At 35.4% G+C, this 18320-nt stretch overlaps 1 protein-coding gene across 10 annotated transcripts in view; it reads left to right on the plus strand.

The window, feature by feature from the left end:
* Mycbp2 (MYC binding protein 2) overlaps positions 1-18320 on the plus strand; it is a 243921-nt gene that overhangs the window by 80432 nt on the left and 145169 nt on the right. For all 10 annotated transcript variants that reach the window (XM_090342005.1, XM_090342006.1, XM_090341998.1 and 7 more), the window contains 5 exons: positions 2321-2440; positions 3320-3401; positions 9987-10104; positions 15574-15778; positions 16576-16729. In XM_090342005.1, coding sequence (XP_090198131.1) covers positions 2321-2440; positions 3320-3401; positions 9987-10104; positions 15574-15778; positions 16576-16729 — 679 coding nt within the window. The remainder of the gene's footprint in view (positions 1-2320; positions 2441-3319; positions 3402-9986; positions 10105-15573; positions 15779-16575; positions 16730-18320) is intronic.

The following is an 18320-nucleotide window of genomic DNA, read 5'->3' on the forward strand; positions in this document are numbered from 1 at the left end:
AAATACAATAAATAATTAAGAACCTCATCTTTATTTATATTTGTAGTATTTTCACCATCCTTATTAATTGAGAAACTTTCATATAGATACAGGTTAACGTCACTGTTACACTAATTCTTTTACACAGCATTTCTAACAGAATTTTGACCTCTAAGTAGTAGGCTTTATTTTAGTCATTATGCTTATTTAGTAAATTATTAGGCAGTTTTCTCCTTCCTTGATGCTATATCTCTACTGTGGGATTTGTATATTTATATTGTCTCCAATCAAAAGAGGGGACAAAAATGCCAAATTCCACAGGAAATTACCCTGTGCAGACATTGGTACATTGTAGGAAGTGGAACAGTACTTGAAATGTTTAATTAAGTCTGAAAAATCATGTGAACACAATTTGCTTTTTGTTAAGTCAGACTTAATAATGTATGATTAAGTTGAGAGAAAGTTGTTAAATTTCTTGCCATTTGCTTTCTTGTCTCTTATTTAAGTTGTATTTGGAAGGCATTCCTTCCTTTTAATGTAAAGCCTTATATGCATTTAACCATTCCACTGCCTTTCCAAGATGAGAAGGCTCTGAAGTAAAAGTATATTTCTTTTAATGCCACCCATCTTTTGGTTTTATTTGGCAAACCCACATTAGAAAACTTAGCAGAAAAGGAATCACATTCTTATCACTACATCAGAAGTTATAATACTTTAGGTGCAGTGTTGTGATATTTTTTTGAGTAAAACAAAGTAATTTCTTCCTCTGAATTTTCAGGGTCATACTTTTAAGGTGAAACCTGTCTATAATCACTAGCTTTTCAAAGCAAGGGTTCAAGAAATGAAGGATTCCTTCATCGTGCCTTCAACCTCTGGGTCCAGCAGTTAATTCTTGTATGTCAAAAGACTTTCATATATATGGTACATTTTAATGTAATATTGGCCTATTTTCAAGTATAATGTAGGTGAACCCATTTTACTTTTTTTAGCATTTAATCTATAGTCTGCCTTCGTTAAAAGTAACAAAACTGAACTTTTACTTAAATGTCCTATGATTGATACTGTTACAGTAAGTTATAAGGACAAGTTTTCTGTTACTTCATATTAGTGAGATTTTACTGTCCTAGTGTTATGAACAGTTTAAAACTAAAAGAAGTGGTAGTTATTTATAGAAACAGAAGTCATCACTTAGGTTAAGCTTATATACCCGGGTTTTACTGAAACTTAGATTAATAAGAAAGAATAAAATGAAAATAAAGTGATTTAACAGTTCAAAATAGGCAATGAAAATATAAAAATTAAAGTTTGTGTCTTTGAGTTCATGTATGTGTTTACATAGTGTATATACTTTTTATAGCGTTTTTAACACTACAAGAGACTGGTTTACACTATTGGATCTTTTCAAATTCCTTCTGTATTTTCATTTATTTTGTGTGCAAGGAATTTACTCTTGATGACACAAAACTCATATTTTAATAATGGAATATATCATGTTTGATTTAGAATAGAAAATTGTCTCTCACATACATTTTCCAAAGTAGAAGTTTTATATTTTGGAATGCCGTTTTCGGTGCTGTGGTTAAAGTGGCAGAAAATTCAATGTCAAACTAGTAATGAAGAGAAGACCTACGACTAGCCAAGTAGAGGACATTTAAAAGAGGAGAGGAGGCTAAAAGGATGACTTGGTTGAGGGTAGTTGTTGGGGTCAGGCAGAAGACCACAAAGCAGAATGACTGAGTGGTAAGGTAATACAGGAAAGAGGAGTGAGAGTAGGTCTTTGAACTACAGTGCACTGCATAAAGCTCTTTGGTCTAATTTTTTTTAAGTTTAGGCAAATTTAGCAATACTGGTGGACTGTATATCCTTCCTGAGATTTGTTTAGGAAATATAAGTCAACTTGTGAGTCGACTAGGACTTTTTTTTTCTAAGGTAGAGTATTAATAATATTACTAAGTTAAAATAATTGTTAAATAACTTTGCATGCAGTTATTTTTCATATAAACTAAATCTTCCTTTACCAACTTTACATTGTACCTCTACAATTTTGTTCCTGTAACGTAATCATGACATTACAGTTTAGCCTAATAGGTTGAATTCATAACTGTATCTTATCTTCGTTTTTATTGACTTAGTGATATTTGCAAACAAATATACTGCCAGTCTTTGCACATTTGCACATTTGCTTCTTTGCAGGTAGATTCTCCATCTGTCACTTCTAACAGCACAGATTCTTCTTGCTTATTCCTTTTAACATTTTTCTCTTGTCCTTCCATAGTAAAGCTATTCAAATTTTTATTTTGAAGATAGAACATAGCTTAATTACAAATTATAACACTTACAGATGGAAGTGGAGAAAGAGGAGAAAAGGATGCAAGCAAAATCACAACATACCCACCAGGCTCTGTGCGATTTGACTGTGAGCTTCGAGCTGTACAAGTCAGCTGTGGATTTCACCATTCAGGTAGCAGCTGGAACTTTAGGGTATAACTGCATTTTTACAGTTGTGCTAAATAACTTGTTTAGTTTTGATGAGCATAACATGTTACTCTGTCAGTGTGTCAATTTCCAATGTGTAAGGCCTTTGCATTTATTGCAGAATCTCTTTCATCACCACACATGGTACAATAGATACAGTCTTTTTCCTGTGATCTTTTAGTCTGTTGTCTGATGGGTTTATTTTACAACTTAATTCAATAAACTGCTAATGATGAAATGATCTTTGAAATCTCTTTTCAACCATAAAATATTATGGTTTTTAGTAACATGGTCCTATATTTTGTTAATGTTCAGTAAGAAAGGTGTATTGTCAGATTTTAAAATATCTTAAATGTATAAAATTACATAATTGTTAGCAAATTAATGACATAATTAAATAGAATTTAACATATAAAATCTACATAAATACTTATTATTTGATAAGACATTGCTAAACATTAAAGTCCTACCATGCTATGAGTATTATACCTAATTATGTATAGGCTCTAAGCCATCTACTACCTATAATTTTTTCAATTATTAAAGAGTATTGTTTAATAAGAAGCATACTCATGATTAAAATTTTATAGTTGGTTTGAATCACTGTTATTAAATAGTAATACCATTAACTAGCATTTGTAATAGTTATAATGAAAATAGGCAATTATGACTTAAAATGTTTTAAGAACTAAAGTCAGACTGATTTTACTTTAAATATGTGCCTGTATTGGCTTCCATTACCTATTTTAAAAGTCTTACATTTTAAAATAAAGAATTAGTCTACTTTCAGTGTAGTTATAACAGCAATATAAGGTACATGTGATGAAGAAACAAATGTGTATGCTTTCACATGTGTATGTTTCAGTGGTCTTAATGGAAAATGGAGACGTCTATACATTTGGATATGGGCAACATGGACAGCTGGGACATGGGGATGTCAATTCCAGGTACTGACTAACTTTTTGTTTGGAAATACTGGGACTGAATTTTTCCTTTTTTTTCCCCCATCCTGAAATAAATCATCTTTCTTACTTCCATTTTCTGTTGCTGTTGCTGTTTCTGTTTCTTGTCTCTCTCTCTTTCTCTTCCTCTCTCTCTGCTCCTTTCATCCCTTCTTGTCTCGCTCTTCCTTCATGAAAGGGAATGGTGGACATCATTTCCTTTCTGTCCTTGCAGCTTGCTGGTAGAATGCATGCATGCTAGCAGGAACTGGACATGTCATCATAGACATCAACACAAAGTCACAAAGCTGTATGCCATGAACTACCGTATTGGTTCTTAATAAGTAATACTACTTAACTGAGAAGTAAGTTTCTTTGGCCTTCTTTAGAGCAGTCAAATCCATATCCTACTTAATATAATCGAGGTGCTTTGCATCCAAAATAATGGAAAGTTTTCTTTCCTAGTTCAGGTCTTTCAAGAAGACAGAGGACAAAGGGTGAACCAGCACAACATCAGTGTTCACAAAACACTATGTTGGAAATGAACTTTGCGACTTGGGGTGAGGGAAAGTGGGAGAAAATGAGGCAGAGGGAGAAACACTGACAAGAAATGTACTCATTACCTTACTTATATAACTTTAACCCCCCCATACATCACCTTTGTAATAAGATTAAAGTAAAAATTTTAAAAAGGGAGATACCCATACAGGATTAAATGTGCACAGGATTAGGATTGAGCTCAGCTCCGGTGGTATAGCCCTTGCCTTGCCTAGCAAGTATGAGTCTCTGAGTTCAAACTTGACTTTCATCAAAGGAAAGAAAAAATGATGTGCATGATCTATCTAGCAGAGGAAAATGAAAGAAAACTCAGGATAAGACCAAGCGTAGAAAAGAAGAGCTTTCAGATACATTATTGTAGTTCTCACACTCCATGAAAAAGAGGAAAGGCAGGTTTGAGGAGAATTGTCTAGATTGCAGTGAAGCATAAGAGTGATTCAACCAGGCCAATGAGATGTTTCCAAGTAGTGATTATCATCTGCTTGAGCAGGAATGGGCTTCCATTCACACCTTTACCATTCCTAGTCACAAGCTGGTAGCACCCTGAGAGATAGCCTCATGGCTTTAAACAGCACCTGAGATGGCCAGGAAGCTCTCCTCCCATCAAGAGGTTGTTGTGGAGGAGATTAAAGTGATCTTTGTATGGACACCAGGCTCATTTATTAAGTCTAGGAAATTGCAGGGCAACTTCAGGCTAGACTGACTCAGCAGTTCAATTTGTACATAAATCTACTCTGTTTCTTACTCTCCATTTTACCCATTCTTCCTTGTAGTCAGAGTATGTACTATCCCTGCCAGACTTACAGCTTCCTCAGTTATCTTCATTAAAAGAAAGAGAGCTTCTCTTTTGGATATGAGAAAAGATCACCAGTTTTCACTTTGTCTTGAACACATCCCATTATTGTGGCAAGGATGTGGTTATGCCATGAATTATAGAGACATATAGAGATACGCATATGTATATATAGGTATGTATATATATATACACATATAAATGTGAGATTTCATATTATTGCATTCAGTAATCAATATGTTTGGAGAGCTTAACAATTTTCTGTTTCTTAATAAAGGCTTATGACAGAGAAGAATGTTTATTATCATTGCCACCATTATTGTCATTGCTATTCAACTGGTAATTATTTTGAATGACAGTTGAAAGGGATGTTGTTCTTGTCAGCTTTTAAAAGGAAAAAGTTACCCAAAACCATTGTTTTATGTTTCTAATTATACCAGGGAGCACCATTTCTTAATTTGCAGTGACTCTGGGGTAACAAAATTATATCAGTGTGCTCAGTATTTTGAGTAGCTTGAATTGATTATCTTTATTAATTAATAGATTCCAATGTTAAGATAAAAAAAATTTAAGGAGACTAAACTCTGGTGGGATCTACTTTAAATATACAAACTAATGTGAAAGGATTTTTTTTTTTGAACTTGGACTGGGTGCTGTCCCTGAGTGCTTTTGCTCAAGGCCTGCTTTTAGCCACAGCTCTACTTGGTTAATTGGAGATAATAATCTCACAAAATTTTCTATTTGGACTGGCTTTGAACCATGATTCTCAGATCTCAGCTTCCTGAGTAGTTAGAATTAGAGGTGTGAGTCACCAGTAGGACTGAAGAAGAGTCATTGATCACTTATTTGGAGGTGTAAAATAAGAGCAAAGTCTTATACTTACCACACATAATAGCACTTACAAACATAGTTGGAATTAAAAGTAGGGTCAGAAGCCATTTTTAGAAGCTATTTTTGTCTTAACAATTAGCAATTATATGGTAGTAATTTTTTAAGCTTTAGTTTTCATGTCCCATTGTATTGTTATGGAATTAATATAATATATGTAAACTACTAGTATGTATACATGAATTTGCACATCATTTTTCTCTGCTGTTCTTTTTCTACTTTCCAAATAATTTAATAAATAGGCTGAGTTTTGTTATGGAGAGTTCAAAGGCCTGGGACTCAAAGCCTACAACCAGCCTTTGGAGAAATCCTAGTTCTTCAGATTTACTCCTAGTTACTTTGATCAATATTGGTACCATTCTTACATGAGAGTACTTTATAAACTGCAGATATGTAAATTGTTAGAGGAGCTCTCTTTTCATTGTTTGATTTGAACTGTATGTCTCTACAAGGGCATTAGTTTACCATATAGCCCTTTTAAGCAGTAATAGTTCATTCATTAAAATTCTCTTTTTCATTGCTGTTCTTACCCATATTAGTCTCCTCGAATAACAAAACCACTGCTTTTTGACCATTTTGTGTACTTTTTTTTTTTTTTGGTTGGTCATGGAACTTGAACTCTGGGCCTGGGCCCTGTCCCTGAGCTCTGCACCTCAAGGCTACCACCCTACCCCTAGACCTGGGCATTGTCTCTGAGCTCTTCAGCTCAAGGATACCACCATGCCCCTGGAGTCACAGCCCCACTTACTGGTTTTCTAGTGGTTAAGTGGACATAAGAATCTCATGGTCTTTAGTGCCCCAGCTAGCTTTGAACCGTGATCCTCAGATCTCTGCCTCCTGAGTAGCTAGGATTACAGGCATGAGCCATTGCACCCAACCCATTCCCTGTACTTTTATTTCTTATATATTTATGAGTCAGTGTCTTTTATCAGTAAAAATTTAGTTTCTTACAATGTTTTCTTATTCTGGTTTGATTATATTCTTGGTTTAATACAAATGATAGGGATGGTCTCATATAGTACTCCCCTCCTATCCTCTTCACTTTTTATGGCAGTACTGAAATTTGAACTCAAGACCTCCAGCTTGCTAGTTTACTTGACTGGTCTTCTACCACTCATGCTATTATGTTAGCTCTGCTTTTTGCCAGCTACTTTGGTGATGGAATCTAGTAAACTTTTCTGCTTAAGCTGGCCTTGAGCCAAGATTCTCTAGATCAACTTCCTGAATAGCTGAGATTATATGCATGAGCTACTGGTGCCTGGTTTAGTAATTTTATCTTGATAGTCATAGACTGTAGTGATATTTATTTCTATCTTCACAAATGTCTTCCCCATGACTTCTGTCTGGCTCTTGCACAGCTCCAACTCTGTCCTTCCTCCCTTCCTCCCCGTTTTGTCTCCCTCCCTCCGCCTTTCTCTATCTATCCCTTCTTTTCCTCCCTCCCTTCTTTTCTCCCTCTCTTTTTGTCTGTTTTAGTACTGAGATGTGAACTTAGAACACCTTTACTCTTGAACAATGTGTCACTTGGACCACACTTTTAGCTTTGCATCCTGAATTTTTAAGTTTAAATGTGTGTAAGTCAATGACAATAACTGCTTTACTTATCTTTATCAGTACTTTATTCCATACTTCCCTCTACCTTGTTAGTCTTTATTTACTACCTTTTTTTTAACTTTATTTACTACCTAAGTTAGAGATTCCTTTTCACTTATACACTTACCAGTATCTCAGTTCTCTCTACATTTTTATTTCTGATACTAGAACATAAGAAAACTTGGCCTGTATCAATCTGTCTTTGAAAAGAAACAAACCAGTATACCTGTACAAATTCTTACATTTCCAATACAGTTAGTCCATCTAAAATGGACAGTAGTGAACTATCTTAAGACCTTTTGAGAACCTGATAAAATATATAGGCTTTCTGTTTAGAAAAAACATAATATATCTTCTAAAATATCAAAGGGTATAAATGTATGCTTAGAAATATAGAGGGTTTCCACATCTCCCAAAACTCACAAACTTGATAGAGGTCTTTTCAATCTATCTTAAAATTCAGTCTTTTCAACCCTGGTCTAGGTATTACAACCAGATGCCAAATGAGTAAATTAAAAGTTTTTTTTCGGTGGAGGGGGCGCCAGTTTGGGGGCTTGAACTCAGGAGGGCCTCTCACTCTTTTTTGGGTTTATTGCTCTGTTGCTTGAGCCACAACTCTCCCAACTTTTTGCTGGTTAATTGGACATCAGAGTCTTATAGAGTTGTCTGATTCGACTAGTTTTGAACCATAATCCTCAGAGCTTAGCTTTCTGAGTAGCTAGGGATTCTTTCAGCATACCAATCTTGCAAATCTACCTGTATCCAAATACTTTGTCCACTCCATTCTTAATGTTCCAGTGAGAGACAGCTCTGTCTGTCCTTGATAGGGAATCTTCAAGCAGCCTTTTCCTTAGATACTACATTTCCTTAGGAAGAGAGTTTTACTTCTCATCTTTCTGACTTTTGACCTTGATCTTTGCTTTAAACTTTTCAGTAAAAAAAAACAACAACCAAAAACCCAGTGGCCCATGCCTAAATCCTAACTACTACTCAGGATGAGATCTGAGGATTGCAGTTTGCAGCCAGGGCAGGTCAGAAAGCCCATGGGACTCTTATATAAACTACTCAGAAAAAGCTGGAAGTGGCACTGTGGCTCAAGTGGTAGAGCTCTGTCCTCAAGTAAAAGAATCTCCAGGGACAGCTCTCAGACCCAGATTTCAAACCCTTGGACTGGTAAAAAAAAAACAAAAAAAAACCCGCAAGCCTCCAATTTTTGAAGTATTTGGTTCCCTTTCTCCCTTTCTCCTCTTGTCTTTTTTTTTTTCTCACATCTTTTGATTCTATTGTTTGCTCTGTGTCTGCTATAGTACAATGCCTTGATTCCACCAAAGAGACTTTGTTCTGCTAATTGAGTGGTAACTTCTCTCCTGAGCACTGGGTATGTGTCTTCCATCTCCCTTCTGAAGCCACATTTTCTTCTGAACCCTCATGCCACGTTTTCTTAGAGTGTTCTTTTCTTGTATGTTCAAGGATATCTGTGAGTTTTCTTTTCTCCATGCACAAAGTGTCAAAACAAAAAAGGCCCTTAAGGAAAATGAAGATGTCTTTTTCCTCTAATAACCTTCTTAGATCTTATTCCTTCTCATAGTAAAGTGTTAGTTACCATAACCTTCAATAAGTAAAAGAAAAAAAAACAAACCTTCCTGCCTCCTATTCAATCCTCTACAAAGGGCCTTATCATTTCTGTTTATTACCAGACTGTCAAGTCATCCATTACTTTCCACTTGACACTCTTCTTACTTAGTTCAGGCCTTCTTGTCTCACCCAAACTTGTGTGAAATTTTCTTTGCTATGGTTCCAGTTGTTTTTCTTGCCCCCTTTGCAACTCATTTTATTCTACTCTGAATACACATTAAAATTGTAATTTTAGGAAGCTGAGAGGATATTTCATTGGTCTCTTGTTATATCTTTGGATGATTTCTATAGCGTTTATGCTAATAATAATGGTTACTATAGATGGTTAATAAAATAATAAAAATAGGAAAAACTACTACACTGTCATTTACTATAATTGTGACCATGTATTAACTGTGTTCATGTGCCAGGCACCAGTCTGAGCAGTTGGCATACATGAACTTGTTCATTGTGGTCTATAGGGACCTTGTGGGTTCCATACTATTTGATATTGTTTTCTATGTAATAGAAGAAAAAACTGAAACAAAATGAATGGGTGTTTTTTTCAAAGTCCTGGTCTTTTACAAAATGGTGAAGCAGGAGTCATACCTATGCTGTCTAGGGCCATTGGAGTACCTGAGTCGCTGATGGTAATGCCTCTCACATATATATACATTAACTACTGGACTATTATCTAGCATTACAGCCTAGTGAGAAAACTTCACAAAGAGAAGTATAAAATTAATTCATCTAATTCCTATATTGAATTCCTATTTAGACTTCACATGTTTTTAATACTGTCCAACAGATATTTATAAAGACCATTAATAAGCCCTTCAGTGTACAAAATCAACAAATTAAAAATAAAAGCATTAATATTTCAGAACAGTTAAAAATATATGCCTACTATTGTACTAAGTTCCAAACGTGTCTTAAATGATCTTTAAGTCAGTGCCTGTGTCATTTCCATTTATGTCTACTTCGTACCTGACATGAAGACAGCCACAGTAAACCAAAATAAGTGATTACTGAATGTTTTTGGTAATGCCTTTTAACTTTTCTACTCCTTATTTCACTCTTTCTTTAAAAAATTTTCAGTCAAATATTGTAAGAAATTGACTTAATTTTTGTTTGTTTAAATCTAGGGGATGCCCCACTCTTGTTCAAGCCTTGCCAGGCCCTAGCACACAAGTCACTGCAGGCAGCAACCACACGGCAGTTCTTTTAATGGATGGACAAGTCTTCACATTTGGAAGTTTTTCTGTAAGAAAATTTGTAAACATCAATATTGCTTTATACTATAGCCTCATAATTTGTCTGGATTAGTTATTTTTTTCTGGTTACAATGAAATACATTATAATTATGTGTATTTCTTCTCTCTTTAACACACAAAGTCTGAATTACTTCCAGATAATTTTTATTTTCTAACTCATCATTATGTTTTAGAATTTTTAAATATATTTTATTGTAATTAATAGAAGGATTACATTATATTCACCAGATAGAAGGTACATTACTTCACAAATATTGATACCCTTTCTCATGTCATGGTCCCCATTTCCCTCCTCCCCATCCCCGCACAACTTGATTCCCCCCTTCCCTCTCCCATTTCAAATAACCAACTAAGCATATATGAAATATATCAGATAACAAGGTGAAATATTGTAATAGTATGAGATAACCAAGGGAGAGTAAAAGAGATGAGAGATAACATAGTACATCAAGGACAATAATCACTCATTATATAGCTTTTGTTTCTTTATCCTGGAGGTCCTTACATTTAGTATCCTACTATATGGCCTTATGTATCTAGATTTTGTTCTATTGTGAATCTCTGCTAGGAGACAAAGGATCTTCACTAACCATACAACAGATAAAGGCCTTATATCTAAAATATATCAACAGCTCAAAAAATTAAATCACTCCAAAACTAATCTCCAAAGTAACAACCATCCCATTAAAAGATGAGCCAAAGACTTAAAGAGAGTCTTCTCTAAAGAAGAAATAAGAATGGCCTATAGACACATGAAGAAATGCTCGACATCACATCTCTTGTCATAAAAGAAATGCAAATTAAAACAACTCTAAGATTCCACCTCACTCCAGTAAGAATGGCCAGGATCAAGAAATCTAATAACAACAGATGTTGGAGGGGATGTGGCAAGGAGGGATCACTACTACATTGTTGGTCAGAGTGCAGACTCGTTCAACCACAATGGAAAGCAGTATGGCAGTTCCTCAAAAGACTAAACATAGAGCTCCCCTATGACCCAGCAATTCCACTACTTGGCATTTACCCAATCATCCAGAAACAAGAACATACTAGATCCACGAGCACAACGATGTTCATTGCAGCACTATTTACCATAGCAAAGATATGGAACCAACCCAGATGTCCCTCAGTTGATGAGTGATCAACAAGATGTGGTATTTGTACACAATGGAATTCTATGCTGCTGTCAGAAAGAATGACATTGCCCTCATTTGTTAGGAAATGGAAAGACTTAGAAAAAATCATATTTAGTGAAGTAAGCCAGACTCAAAGGAACATAGGCTCAATGGTTTCCCTCATCTGACATAATCAGTGTGTTTTTGAATTTTACAGCTGTGTATGAATTGGACATGTTTATTCCAGATCAAAGGCCTGTAACCATTCACTAAAGTCAATTATTTGTAAGCTTGTTTCTCATCTAATTTTTTTCTTTTTTTCTTCCTTTCTTTTTTCATTTTTCTTGCCAGTCCTGGGGCTTGAACTCAGGGCTTGGGCACTGTTTCTGCTTTTGCTCGAGGCTAGCACTTTACCACTTAAGCCATAGTGCCGTTTCCTGTTTTTCCATGTATGTGGTACTGAGGACCTTGAACTCAGGGCTTCATTCATGTTAGACAAGCAAACTGCCACTAAGCCACATTCCCAACCCCTCACATCTAATTTCTTTTTCTTTCTTTTTTGGTCATTCATGGGGCTTGAACGCTGGGCCTGGGTGCTGTCCCTGAGCTATTCATTTCCAGGCTACTGCTCTGCCACTTGAACCATAGCGCTATTTCCAGTTCTCTGCTGGTTAATTGCAGATTAAAAGTCTCATGGACTTTTGTGCCGAGTCTGGCTTTGAACTGTGATCCTCAGATCTCAACCTCCTGAGTAGCAAGGATTACGGGCGTGAGCCACTGGCACCTAGCCTCTAGGATATAATTTAAAACTCATAATTTTGAAAAAAGACCCACAAATGTAAGCTTTAAAAATGCCTTTCATTTGAAATTAATTTCAGGAATTTATGAACAGTTGTAGAAATAAGTATCTGTATCATACTTACACTTTTAGCCATATTTACTTTTAGTTTTAACCTGTTTATACTTCCCATGTTACCACATACTCTTATTTTACTCGATATGTACATGTACACACTCAAGTGTGTTTGTATTTGGGAATGTTACATATAGCGTGTTCTCCAGCATTCTTGAAGAAAAGTTTGTATGCACTCTATCCTAAATCCTTTAGTTTGAATTTTGTCAGTTGATTCAATAATAACTTTTCAGAAACTTTTGTCCATTATAGGATCATACATTGTATTTACTATGTTTTGACTCTTTTCATCTGTAATATCACCACAGCTCTTCTTTGTCTATTACTACATTGAAATTTTTTGAACATTATATGATACTTTAACATGATATGGCACAAAATATAACGTTCTTTATTTTTATGTCTTTGTATGGTTCAAAAGTAGTGAACGGAGACAAACTCACTCCTCCAGTTTCTCTGAACTTCTACTTCCCCAGCTCCTTACTCCACATTCATAGGTGAATGCTGCTGTCTTTCAGTTTGTCTTGCTTGTTTTTCTTTTTATAAAAAAGATCTGTGCATACATACTTCCTACATAAGTGTGTATAGTTTTTCCCTGTCTCTTTTTAAAAAAACATTCTGACCTGGGCATGGTGGTTCACGCCTGTAATCTTACCTGTAATCTTAGTTACTTAGGAAGCTGAAATCTGAGGATCAAGGTTCAAAGCCAGCCGGCACAAAAGAACTTGAGACTCTTATCTCCAATTAACCCCTAGAAAACAGGAACTGGGGCTTGGCTCAAGGGTAGGGCAGTAGCCTTGAGCTGAAGAGCTCAGGAACAGTGCCCAGGCCGAGTTCAAGCCCCATGACCCCCCCCACACACAAATGTATTCTGTATATGCTCTTTTTACTTTAATGAATCTTCTATAAATTGCTTTTCCTTTTTTTTAAACTCCGGATAGTAGTCCATGGATATTTTTACCAGTAAACACAAAATAGGTAATACTAATACTTAAAACTTTTTATAGCTAGGCATTCTTATACAACGTACTTTCCAGCACTTTTTTCCCCCTGCACTTTGACTTTTTTTGTTGTTGTTGTTGTTTTTTGGTAATTTCTTTCTAGTATATCTTTGAGGTTAATTCCAATAAGTAGGTTGCTGGATTAAAAGTTAACATTTTTGTATTTTGGTGAAATGCCATCAGTTTCTTTCTATTTCTTTGTACCAGCTGTGTTTGAGGGTGCCTTTCTCCACGTCTTGCCAGTGGAATGTGCTGTAATGCCTTTTAATTGGGTTCAATCTGGTGGGTAAGAATAGGTCCTGCCTGTTACTAATTCCCTTTCTCATAGCCTGTGCTGTGAATTGTCCTATTTAGTATTTAATTGACTCATTTAGTATTTTATGTTAAAGGTAAGATTTTCTTGAACTTGTCTTTAACTCAGATTCCTGTGCAAGTAGTCTGCCCCTGTGCCACTTTCCAATCCTGGGGCTTCCCTTTTTGAAAGAGAATTGTTCTCTCTCTCTCTCTCTCTCTCTCTCTCTCCCTCCCTCCCTCCCTCCCTCCCTCCCTCCCTCCCTCCCTCTCTCTCTCCCTCTCTCTCTCTCTCTCTCTCTCTCTCTCTCTCTCTCTCTCTCTCTCTCTCTCTCTCTCTCTCTCTCCCCTTCCTCTCTCTTTCTCCCTCCTTCCCTCCCTCTCTTTCTCTCTTCTCTCTCTCCCTCCCTCTCTCTCTTCTCTTTCTCTCTCTGTTATGGGGCTTAAAATGAGGGCCTGGATGTTGTCCTTGAACAACTCACTCTGCCACTTGAGCCACAGGAATACTTCTGGTTTTTTATTGGTTTCCTGTGGATAAGAGTCTCATAGGACTTCTACCTGAACTGGTTGTGGTCTGTGATCCTCAGATCTCAGCCTCTTCAGTAGCTAGAATTACAGACATGAGCCACCAGTGCTCAGCTCTACTTTCCTCAAGTTTTCTGTACTCAACTATTCTTTTTTTTTTTATCACTGCTCCTTCATTCTGTCATTTTCAAGCTTGCAGGGGCAGATGAGTAGAGATAACTCTGGTAATTTGATTTCTTCCTTAAGCTACAGATTTCTTAAATATCACTATGTCCAATACTATCAATACTTCTAAAGATTTAAGTCTCTCTGTTCCCTGTATTGGTTTTTAATCTTTGCAGTAGGAGTGTCAGTGAAAGGTGTGGATCAGTTAATTATTACTGTTCCTCAGTCCTAGAAGTTGTAGTTGCAGGCTTTTATGGATTTGAGAATGGCTGACTTGCAAATACATCCTGAGTCCCTGCATCTTACTTTCAGAATTTTATTTATATGTATATGACTGCTTTCTTCACAAGGGTTGGTTGATAGTAAGGGAATAAATATTTATTTCAGCGGTCAATGTAATTTCCTTTTGTCCCTGAAGCAGAATATATCCTTGAATTGGATATGCTGTTTTAATTGCTTACTTTAGTCATTTAAATGTAAATGAACATAAAGTAGTTTGGAAGCATATCTTGCATGGAAAAACATTTAGATTTTTAGATTTTAGATTTTAGATTTTTAAAGTCCATTTTATACTTCATTAGGTAGAGGACTTTTCTAGAATATTAGACATTATTTTATTACTTTGTAAGTTTCAGATCCAAATTTCATGTTTATCTGTTAAGAATAATAGACCAGGCACTGGTGGTTTACACCTGCAATCCTATCTGCCCAGGAGCCTGAGATGTGAGGGTAGTGGTTTGAAGCCAGTCTAGGTAAGAAAATCCACAGGACTGTTTTTTTGTTGTTGTTTGTTTTTGTTTTGTTTTGTTTTTAGTTGGTTGTGGGGTTTGAACTCTGGGCCTGGGCCTTGTCCCTGAGCTCTCCAGCTCAGGACTAGTCCTCTACCACTTGAGCCACAGCGCCACTTACGTTTTTCTGGTAGTTAATTGGAGATAATAGTCTCATGGAGTTTCATGCCTGGGCTGGCTTTGAACTGTGATCCTCAGATTGCAGCCTCTTGAGTAGCTAGGATTTCAGGTGTGAGCCATCAGTGCCTGGTTTCATGTGACTCTTATCTCTAGTAAAATATTCAGAAAAGCTGGAAATAGCACTGTGGCTCAGGTATTAAAGTGTTAGCCATAAGCAAAAAAAGCTTAGTGACAGCACACAGACCCAGAGTTCAAGCCCCAGGGACAGGTGAAAAACAGAAAACAAAACAAAAGGAAACAAAAACACAAAATGAATAATGGCTGACATCTGATCAAGATGTGTTGTGCTTATAAACTGATTTGTTAAACAGTAACTTCTGTAAAATTACTTAACGGTAATAAAAGTATAATTATAAAAGAATAATAGTCTAAAAATTAAGATGAGTAAGATCTCCTAGCTGATTTTGTCTATTGTTTCCTTAACTTTATAAAATTATAGATTATTTATCAAACAATATCGTTAAATTATTAATTTTTTAGAAAGGACAACTGGGTCGACCAATTTTGGATGTGCCATATTGGAATGCAAAACCAGCCTCCATGCCTAACATTGGATCAAAATACGGAAGAAAAGCTACTTGGATAGGTGCAAGTGGGGATCAGACTTTCTTACGAATTGATGAAGCGCTTATTAATTCTCATGTACTTGCTACATCAGAAATTTTTGCCAGTAAACACATAATAGGTAATGCCAACAACAAACATATGTCCTCTCCCATTCTTGGAATGGTTCTGCATGGATTATCTTTCACAATAATGAGATGTGGTCTTATGGGGTTTTCATTTCTTTTAGTTGGCAGAAATTTAAATGAAGGCTCTTTAAGTATCAGTGTTTATGCATGTTTTATGTGCTTGAAGAATCTAGGAATTAAGATATGTAGAAATCAAGCTGTTCATGTGATAGATAGTGGTAGAATTATGAGCTAAATTGCAGTTGGATAAAACTTAACTTTTTTTCTTTTTTGGCCAGTCCTGGGGCTTGTCCTTGGGCTTTCTCAAGGCTAGAGCTCTACCACTTGAGCCACAGAACCATTTCCGGATTTTTAATTTTTTTTTCTGTGTATGTGGTATCGAGGAATTGAACCTGGGTCTTCATTCTTGCTAGGCAAGTACCACTGGGCCAAACTCCCGGCCCAAAACTTAACTTTTGAGTGAGAGATTTCTCTGAATTATTCTAATAAATTTTATGGCAAATTTTGATCAAACTTGGCAGTTTTCTTACCAAAGTGTTTTCCACATGTTGTCCCTTGTATAAGGAATAATTACATAAAAAGGGGTATAGCATAAGGATTAGGAGCATGCCTTGTATGTTCAGACAGCTAGAGGTTTCGGTTTTAATTCTTGAAGAATTTTTACTGAAGCTGTTTAGATGTTTCAGCTTCTTTGTCTGTGAATGGTGATCCTGTTTATTTACATTTTGGGTTTTAGGGATTGTGAATTTGTAATGCATAGTGAAATTATGTGCATGTATTTCTCTGTTAGGACTAGTACCTGCTTCTATATCAGAACCTCCTCCATTTAAATGTCTTCTGATAAATAAAGTAGATGGGAGTTGTAAAACTTTCAATGACTCTGAACAAGAAGATCTGCAAGGATTTGGTGTATGTCTTGATCCTGTGTATGATGTAATTTGGAGGTAAGCATGTCTGTTAGTTATTAGCAAAATAAAAATAGCAGTAAGAAATTTGTTTCTGAATTCACAGATTTACCTTTTACTGATTTCTGGTGATATGATTTATTTGATTTAGATTCCTTTGGCATGGGGGGAGGTCTTCAGAGAACTCTGGTATATAATATTTAGCTCATTCAACTGTATGTTTATCACATATGTGGTAATAGTGAATGGGCTAGATGTCCTCAAGTGCCTTCATTTTTGAGAGCGCCTTCATTTTTTTCCATTATTCCAAAAGATATTAAATGATAAAAGGGAATCAATCTATTCCTACTTTTTGATAAACCAGATATGAGGTACTTTTTGTTAAATCAGGATGAGAGATTCCATTATCTGGACCTCTGGCTGCTATGTATCCTCTGTTTTCTCAGTAGAGTTCTTAGAATATTTTGCAGCTAACACAGGTATTACAGATCATTATTAGCTTACTTTGACTTCTTTTTGGCCTACATCTGCTTCTTTGTGTTCTTTAAGAGCTAAATTCTCAATAATTAAAGCTGTCAGAAGCAGATAAGAATTTCATTTACTGCTCCTGAAATTTACACGGGTGGTACATAGATTTATGTTAGTTTTTAAGAAAGCAAAACAAAAATATAGGTAGGAGTAAGGTTTCAGATAACAAGGTTGCAGATATCTTAGCCTGATAGTATCATGCTGTTTTATATTCTTTTACATCTTTTAAAATGAATTTGTAGCTTTCTGTATACGAACACAATTATTTATAAAAAGTTCAATCTTTGCTCAGCAACAATCTGGCAGTTCTTGCTATTGAGTTATAATACTTATTAACATAGAATTCTATGGCTGGGATCTATCAAGTATACTGAACTGTTTGCCCATCAATGAACATTTTAAATTTTATGTTATAAAGGTATGGCATTATCTTTGATGTTACAAAGAACACAACATACACACACACATACATAGACATTTTGTAAGAATCTTTCTTCAAGATAGTTTTTAAGAAGTGGGTTTGATGAGTTCAAGGATAGGTTAATAGAATGTTGATGTATTGTTACTCTTACTTGATATGTATTTCTCTTCAGCATCAATAAACAAGTTTTCTCTATTTACTATTTTAATTGAAATACTGAAAAAATAAATGTGTATATTACATGTACTTTATATTTAATGATATAAAATGATATAATATTCTCAATCACCTTACCCTTTTTAAATTTTTCCTTGAGGTTTGATTTATAGCCCTGGCTATCCTTGAACTCGTTTGCTAGCTATTAGATTGAGTCGTATTGGTTTATGTATCTCTTTTATAGATATTTTAGTTTTTTCCATACATGTTTCCTATTTTCTTTCAATTTTTCTCTTTCTGTTTGAACTTTAATGGGTTTTTGTTGGTACAGAAGCTTCTTATTTCCATGTATGCACCACATTTTCAAGTGTACAATTGTAATGTTATTTATAGAGTATGGTAATCTACGTTATTATGTTGTTCAAATTTTTTCTGGTAGTGATATAAATTGTTTTAGCCTAGGTATGGAAAATAATATGCCATATTTTTCCTGCTTAAGATGACTGTATTATTTAGTCTATATTA

This window comes from Megascapheus bottae, chromosome 11 (assembly GCF_031878675.1).
Source record: "Megascapheus bottae isolate mThoBot1 chromosome 11, mThoBot2.hap1, whole genome shotgun sequence".
In the NCBI taxonomy this organism is placed as follows: Eukaryota; Metazoa; Chordata; class Mammalia; order Rodentia; family Geomyidae; genus Megascapheus; species Megascapheus bottae.